The sequence below is a fragment of the Lycium barbarum genome, chromosome 2 (genome assembly GCF_019175385.1).
Source record: "Lycium barbarum isolate Lr01 chromosome 2, ASM1917538v2, whole genome shotgun sequence".
NCBI classification, from domain to species: Eukaryota; Viridiplantae; Streptophyta; class Magnoliopsida; order Solanales; family Solanaceae; genus Lycium; species Lycium barbarum.
Genome location: NC_083338.1, coordinates 122,537,825 through 122,546,830, shown reverse-complemented (window position 1 = coordinate 122,546,830; position 9,006 = coordinate 122,537,825). Strand labels below are relative to the sequence as shown.

At 40.1% G+C, this 9,006-nt stretch overlaps 1 protein-coding gene across 1 annotated transcript; it reads right to left on the bottom strand.

The window, feature by feature from the left end:
* Positions 1–4,050, bottom strand: LOC132628835 (uncharacterized). The gene is made up of 4 exons (XM_060344599.1): positions 3,963–4,050; positions 3,685–3,847; positions 3,379–3,519; positions 1–3,292 (listed from the first exon to the last, which is right to left on the bottom strand). Exons 1-4 carry the CDS (start codon positions 4,048–4,050, stop codon positions 1–3), a joined length of 3,684 nt encoding a protein of 1,227 aa, XP_060200582.1.
* Positions 4,051–9,006: the final 4,956 nt, after the last annotated feature.

Genomic DNA, 9,006 nt, shown 5'->3' with positions numbered 1-9,006 from the left:
TTAGTCACCCACTTGGAAGCATCTAAGACGAACCCTCTTATTGAAAGATCGAGATAGACGGGCTTGATAGCATTCCAAGCTTTGTTGAGCTTCTAGCCTCTTTTCATCGAGAGCTTCCAATTCTTCAAGGCGCAATCTAGCATTTTCTTCATCGGTGAGTCCTTCTTGAATAGCAAGCCGCAATGATGGGATTTGACGCTCAAGTGGAAGGACTGCTTCAACTCCATAAACAAGCGAATAAGGAATCGCTTGCGTTGGTGTGCGATAGGTGGTCCTGTATGCCCAAAGAGCATCTTCCATTCTTTCATGCCGATCTCTCTTAGATTTGGAGACGACTTTTTTCAACAAGTTGCAGAGTGTCTTGTTAAATGCTTCAGCGAGGCCATTGGCAGCGGCATAATACATAGAAGAATTACGTTGCTTGAAGCCAAAAAGGTCACAGACCTTAGTCATCAACTTGTTATCGAATGGCTTGCTATTATCTGTCAATATATATCGAGGAATGCCGAAACGATAGATAATATTGACTCGGATGAAGTTTTCCACATTCTCCCTCTTTACTTCTTTAAGAGAAACAACTTCTGCCCATTTTGAGAAGTAATCAGTTGCAGCCAAAATGTATAAATGCCCGCCAGAAGACTTTGGCAATGGCCCAACAACATCCAAACCCCAAGCTTCAAATGGCCATGAAGCCACGGTAGGGTGCAATACTTCTGGTGGTTGATGTATGAAATTAGCATGGAATTGAAAAGCTTTACACCTTCGAGCATAATCCAAGCAGTCTTTCACCATAGTTTGCCAATAATACCCCATTCTTTTTATATGAAAATGAAGTTTTGTCCCAGATTGATGCGCCCCACGTACTCCAGAATGTGCTTCCTGCATGGCTTGAACGGACTCATCTGCCCCCAAACAACGTAAGAGTACTCCATCGAATGATCTTCTGTAGAGTGTATTCTTATAGTAAAGGAAACGAGGGGCTCGCTGTTGGATTTCTATCTTCCTTCGAAGATTTTCTGGCAATATCCTATAACACAAGTAATCAATTATTGGTTGTCGCCAATCTTCAATTTCAACCTCTAAAGTGGTGATGGCATGCTCAACTTCTTCTTTACATTCATTTGGTGGTAGTACTACCCATCTCTGACAAACGACGACTTGCATTTGATTAGGTGATACTAATGCGGAAGCTAGAGCTGCTAATGCATCAGCCTTTTTATTTTCCTTTCTAGGAACATGTTGAATAGTCACTTCTCCTAGCCAACCTATCAATTTCTGAGGATAATTGCGATATGGCAGCAACTCTAGCTTCTTGACCTCATAACTACCCAAAACTTGATTGATCACCAACTTGGAATCTCCCAAATTTTGTAGCTGTAATTGTTTCATGTTAACAGCCATTTCGAGCCCAAGTATGAGTGCTTGATATTCAGCAACATTATTGGAGCAGTGTTGTGTTAGAGTGAAGAAGTATGGCAAGACCTCCCCTAAGGAAGGGACAAACACTATTCCAGCACCAGCTCCTTCACAATGTGCAGCACCATCAAAGTATATTTTCCAAGGAGGTTGAATTTCCATAAGCATTGCATCTTCATCAGGTAGATCATCGGATAACTCCCAATCATCTGGAATTGGATGGTTGGCCAAAAAATCGGCTAGCACTTGTCCTTTTACTGCCTTTTGAGAAATATACACAATTTCAAATTGCTGAAATTGGAGGTACCACCTTGTTAAACGATCACTTAGGACAGGTTTGGACATGACAAACTTGATAGGATTTGCTTTCAAGACGAGTCGCACCACATGAGCTAGGAAGTAATGCTTCATCTTTTTAATTGAGAATACAAGTGCTAGACATAACTTCTCTATAGGTGAATAATTTATCTCGTTCGGTGTCATCATTCTACTCAAGTAATAAAGTGCATTTTCTTTCTTTTCATCGTTTTCTTGGGCTAGAAGTGCTCCTGCTGACCTTTCATGTGCCGCAATATATAATATCAATGGTTTTCCATTTACGGGAGCTACAAGTACTAGAGGCTTCATCAAATAAGATTTGATGCTCTCGAAAGCATTCACACAGGCTTGGTCCCATTCAAAAGGAATATCTTTCTTCATAAGACGACTGAATGGCTGACATCTCCCAGCCAGATTTGAGATGAACCTCCTAAGGTATGCCAACTTTCCTTGCAGACTTTTTAACTCATAGATATCTTTAGGTTCGGGCATCTTCAGAATAGCATCGACCTTAGCTTGATCAATTTCGATCCCTCGCTGTCGGACGATAAAGCCGAGGAACTTTCCAGAAGAAACTCCAAAGGCGCACTTCAAAGGATTCATTTTGAGCTGGTATTGTCGAAGTCGTTCGAACACCAATCTCAAATCTTTCAAGTGGTCATTTCTCTCCCTTGATTTCACCACCAAGTCATCAACATAACACTCGGCGTTTTTATGTAGCATGTCATCAAAGATGTTCTGCATGGCACGTTGATAAGTAGCACCGGCATTCTTTAAACCAAAAGGCATCACCTTGTAGCAATATATACCTTTAGGAGTGCGGAAGGCAGTAAGTTCTTCATCCTTTGGTGCCATGCGAATCTGATTGTACCCAGACGAACCATCCATGAAAGACATTGCCTCATATCCAGTCGTGGCATCAATCATAAGCTCAGGGATTGGAAGAGGAAATTCATCCTTAGGGTATGCATTGTTAAGATCCCTAAAGTCAACACAAACTCGGATTTGGCCATTCTTCTTTCTTACAGGTATGATGCTCGAAATCCATGTGGGATACTTAACTTCACGAAGGAAACCCGCTTCAATGAGTTTGTTCACTTCAGTTTCAATCAAGGGAACTAGTTCATATATAAAACGACGTTGAGCTTTCTTAACAGGACCAGTACCTCGTTTTATGGCGAGACGATGAACTGCAACTTTAGGATCTAATCCTGGCATCTCCTTGTAACTCCAAGTGAAAACATCTTTGAACTCCATAAGTAGCTCAACATATTTGTTTTCTTCATCAATATTCAGTGAGGCACTTACATATGTGGGCCTTGGGTCTTCACCAGTTCCAAGATTAACTTCCTTTAATGCATCAACAGTCGTCTTTACCCCTTCCTCAAACTCAGGCGGTGCATCTTTAGCGTCTTCATCTTCTCGGGGATCACCATCATTGAAAGATATATGATGACATGCATGAATATCAACAAACTTTTCCTCAACTCTTGGATAAAGCGTAGTGCTTTGTTCGTCCCAGATTGCGATGTGATATGATGATCCTACATTTCCTCGTCTTCATCACGCTCTTTGGTATGGATTATGGTATGCGTTTTTGCTTTGAGGACCTCCCCGCATGAGACTACAAGTTTTGTTTCTTGCCTCATTCTAGCAGGAATCGAACTTGGGCAATCCTCGAAAATGTTTTGCTTTTGAGCATAAACAGGCGTTTCTATCATTTTATTATTCCCTTGGCGCTTGTGTTTCTTCTTCAATGGCCTCAATCTATCAAACACTGAAATCCTTGTAGTTGGATTGGTAAGCCAATCAAACACAGAAAGCCTTTGCTTAGACGATGTCGACTCTTCTTTAGTGGTAATGTAGTTGTTGCTTGCCCTTCTTATAGAGATGCGGATTGGTGAAGGTTATTTGTAACCCAAACTTTCACGTGATTGTTTGACAGCATACCCTTTCTTTATCATCATCCTCTGAGTAGGGTTTAGTCCATGATTTCCCTTTCCAACAGCTTCTGGCGAGAGCTTCCCTAATTTAGAAGGCTCATTGGGATTGTATCCAGCTTTCACCAATAACTTGTAGGCGTTTGGGTCAAAACCCTCATCTGTGCGCTTTTCTGTAAGTGATTCGTGTGAATTGGATGATTTGACAAATCCTTTCACCATTTTTTGAAGATGATTTGATTGCATCAATTTGCTTCATAGGAAAGGTCAACCCACTTAACACATTACCCTGCAACTCAGAAGAGTGGCCTTCACCCTTCTTCGCCTTTGGAACATAGTGAAGAAAAGAAGTATCTTTCTTGCTTGAAGATTCCATGTTTATCTTGGTACCTTGCTCATGTTATTAAGCGCTTGATTCTTTTCAACTATAACCTTCACCTTTCCAGCTGCTGGATCAGCCTTCTTTGCAGTACCAACCTTTTTTATTGGCATCGCGTTATCAACTTTAACCTCCTTTGAGACACGGTTCTTCAAGTAGAATTTCGCATCTGCAAAGTGTGCTTCTGTCTCAGCAAAAGGCTCATCATCAACAACTATCTTCTTTTGGACCCCATCTTTAAAGTATTTAAAGCACTGATGGTAGGTGGATGAAACTACTTTATTTTCGTGTATCCATGGCCTTTCTAACAAAATATTATATGAGGTCTTTGCGTCAATCACGTGCATCCATGCGTTTGAACACATACCTCCCATATTTATTTCCAGCTTGACAGCGCTTATGGCTATTTGCCCCCCTGGATTAAATCCCTGAATCATCAGACGACTTTCAGACAGTTCATCTATCGAGATTCCAAGCTCTTTCACAATGCGAATTGGGAGAATGTTGACTCCAGACCCATCATCAATCATAATTCTGTTAACTTTATGCCCACACACAAAACCAACCATATATAAAGGACGATTATGCAATGTTTTGCCTAACAAAAGATCATCATTAGTGAATGTGATTTTTGCATCACAAGTGTCCACTTCTTCAGAGTGAGTCTCGATGAGGTTTTCACATAATGGAAATGACGACAATACCACATCTTCCTTTTTCATCTCTTATTCGTCAATATTGCAACATGAGGCCTTAGTATCATAGTGAGAAATTTTCATGCGAAACCAGCTTGGCAAGAATTCCTCTAATGTTATCGGACAACGTGGCCTTTGATAGTAAGCCTTTTCGTTTGTTGATTTCTTCACATTATTCTCTACCCTTTGCTTGTTGGGTCTTTTCATCATCTTTCCTCTTGTAACTTGCTTACTTGGCTCTCTTCGTGAGCTCGTTTTGCAGCTTCTTTGCCGAGTCACTAAAGTCCATCCATCATCATCATCAGTTTGATCAATATGAGATTGACTTTCTTAAAAAGATTTCTCCTTCACTATTACATCATGCATTATAGGAAGGCAAAATGGCATGTTGACATTGATGGGATCGAAGTCACTAAATTTAATCATCTTTGGTGGTGACGCGGTCAGAATATCTCCACATTCACGTACTTCAGCAAAGTTACAAAGAACTATGGGATCCAGCGAGCCAAATGTGACTGAGACTTGATTTGAACTTTCCTTCTCATCTTCAAGCAATATCTTACCTTCGCGGGCCAAATCCATGACCTTTTCTTTGAAGATGAAACACTTTTCAATAGGGTGACCCATCAACCGATGATGCTTACAGTAATTTGGATCATTAGTCCTCCCAGCTTCATATGGCCTCTTCATTTCGGGTAACTCAATAAGCTTCAATGCAAGAAGTTCTTCAAATATTGCTGGAACATCTGAGTCTAGGAATGGATACTCTTTTTCTTGCATTTCCTTCAAAGTTAACTTTTTGCCAACATTATTTTGGAAAGATGTAGTCTTCACACTTTGCTTCTTGCTTAGCTTTGTGGTGACCTTTAATGGGTGCAGAATTAACATTCATCGACTCTTTTCTTTCAGAATTTGGCACAAACCTACCCCCTCTCTTTACTTCTAGTTTGTCTTTCCCTTTAAGAGGCTCATAAACTGGTGGCCCTTGATTTCCGTTTGAGGACATGCTTAATTCCATATCATGAGCACGTGTAGCCAATTCTTCAAAAGACGTGGGCTTGATTCCTTGTAGGATATAAAGAAGTCCCCAGTGCATTCCTTGGATACACATTTCAATAGCAGAGGACTCACTAAGTCTGTCTTTACAATTGAGGCTCGCATTTCTCCATCGACTGATGAAATCAATGACGGGTTCATCCTTCCATTGACGCATATTTGTAAGTTCAACCATGCTTACAATAGCTCGTGCTATAGAAGCGATTGAAAAATTCATGTTCAAGTTGCTCCCAGCTATCAATGGAACCAGCATCGAGATCCGTATACCAGTCAAACGCATTTCCTTACAAAGAGCGCACAAACTGCTTAACAAGATAATCCCCATAAGTTCCAGCATTATTGCAAGTTTCCACGAAGTGAGCAACATATTGCTTTGGATTTCCTTTACCATCAAATTGTTGAAATTTTGGAGGTTGATAACCTGCAGGCATCTTTAACCCATCGATCCTTGAAGTGTATAGCTTGGCGTATGTAACCGAAGACCTGGCAGCGACATCATACTTGTCTTTAATGGTTCCCATAATGAAGTCCTTCAGTCGATGAATTGGGATTAATCCTTCAGAGGATACTTGTAGTTCTTCAGCAACATGCACTTGTTTTATAAACAAATCTTCTTTTTCTTGTGCCATAGGATGCTTCCCAGGTGCATGACTCGAATCCCCCTCCATCACGCTATCAAATCTGTCTGTCAACTTGATAATTTGATTATCTTGGTCTTGCACATATTTCGTCAAGTCACCAATCGCCTTCGTCAAGCTCGCAAGTTGTTCTTCAACAGTTGAGGTGTTAGTCATCATTGCTTGGATGGTTGTTGTAGATGATGGAGCAAAACATGGATTTTCCCTCAAAATGAAATTCGAAAGGAAAAGATTTTGTGGAGTGATTGGGGCATATCTGGTGATCAAGGCATCATCTTCATCTTGGATGATGAGATTCTTAGTTTGGAGTGGGCTAAGATGAACCAACGTCTTTTCAACGATCTCAGCGATATTCTCTCCTTCTTCCAATCCATCTGGAAAGACTCTTGCCCCCTTTGAGGATTGAAGTTCAAAGACAGGAACTGATGCAGACGACACTTGAGATGCTTGTTGTCCTAGTAAGTTTGCTTTGTTCCTAGTGACAGGTCCCAAACTTCCCATTGTAGTTTCCAATATGTTTTCCACCTCAGAGGAAAACTTGGAATCAGTACCCTTAACAGTAGTAGACTTGGAGTTGATCTTCTTGGATGCCATTTCAGTGTTCTTGCGATTTGATGATTAATGTGAAGAGATGAGAGGTAGAGGAGGTCCCACTGGGCGTGCCAAAATTTGTAACCAACAAATTTCCGAGTCTTTAGAAAAATAAATAATTAAGACAGGAAAATTGAGTAACAAAATGTAGTGTTTGATTTCAAGTATGTTGAGTGTTACAATCTCTATATAATCCTCTTATTCTCCAACAATAATGCAAACTATGTTGAAACTTGAATTTGATTTAGATTCAAGAGCTTCAGCAGCTTGATCTTGAATCTTCGTATTTGAATTTGGATTTGGTATTTGCCACAAACAAGTAACTTGATCTTGAACGCCTTGATATTTGTCTTCGTTCTTAATCTTGAACTTGAACTTGAGCTTGAACTTGATTGCTTGGATGCTTGAACTTGTAGCTTGTAGAGAAATATGTAGACTTTGATCCACGAGCTCTATTCTTGCTTCTTGTTCTTAATTCCTCCCCTTTTTATGAGTTATGAGGACCCCTATTTATAGTTTTTAGGGAAGGTGTAGCCTTGTCATTTGATTGATTAGAGCATATCATCCATATACTTGGCATGATTTCATTGGCCCATTAATTTGACTTGGATTGCCACCTCATTTGACACGTGGCGCGGGCTTGCATTTCAAGATGGGCTTGGACCTTGGGTTATTAAAGTGGACTCATCATTTGGAGCCCAATCAAATGGACTAGCCCAATATCGTTAAGATTAGATGATTAATCCAATCATATTAGCCACATTATTTGAATGGCAATTCGCAGAATTGCCTTTCTTTTGGGGTAGTATTTAAATTTTGCCCCTCATATTTGAAATCTTTAAATTTTGCCCTTCGGCTAAACCCCATGGGTTCCAGGTTCGAACCCCCACACAGTCAAAATTAAAAAAAAAATGCGCAAGACAGAGTTTAAATTTCGCTATGCCCCCACCGGCATACACTTGTGAAGGAATTACCAAAGTTATGCCGGACCCGGCATACTTATGCCTTATGGGCAGACTTGGCATAAGTATGCCGGGTCTGGCATAACTTTGGTAATTCCTTCACAAGTTTATGCTGGGTCCGGCATAAAAGTTTGCCCATTAAAAGTATGCCCCCACCGGCATAAACTTGTTAAGGAATTACCAAACTTATGTCGGACCCGACATACTTATGCCTTATGGGCAGACTTGGCATAAGTATGCCGGGTCCGGCATAACTTTGGTAATTCCTTCACAAGTTTATGCCGGTGGGGGCATACTTTTAATGGGCAAACTTTTATAGTATGCCACATAAGACGGAATTTTTCCTTAAGGCATAACTAAAAGTTTGCCTTATAAGGCAAAGTCTATACCTTAAGAAAAAGTTCTGTCTTATGGGGCATACTTTTGGTTATGCCTTAATTAAAAGTTTGCCCCATAAGGCATAGTTCCTTAAGGAAAAGTTTTGCGCCATAAGACATAACTAAACTATGCCTTGAGGAAAAGTTATGCCCCCTCCGGCATAACTTTAGTTTTTCCTTAAGGACTTTATGCTGGATCCGGCATACACTCCCCCCAGCCCTGTCTTGCGAAATTATTTTTTTATTTTATGTCTGAGCGGGGGTTCGAAACCAGAACCTCAGGTATCCAAGCGAAGGGCAAAATTTAAAGATCACAAATATGAGGGGCAAAATTTAAAGACCACCCCAAAAGAAGGGCAATCCGTGCAAAAAAATGTTATTTGAACTATTTTCTTAAATTTAATATAGTCCAAATTAATATACTGATTTAAATCCAATAAAATTTAAATGACTACAAAATTTTATTTATAGTTTAAAATATTCCGACATAATCAAAATGGTGTAATAACATATTACACATTTTTTCCTGCTTGTTTCACTTGCAAACTTTTAAGTTTTAAGCAAATCTTCCAATCAAGTACTACCAACTGCTCCATTCTATTTGTTGAAAAATCCATCAAAGTGCACAACAGAA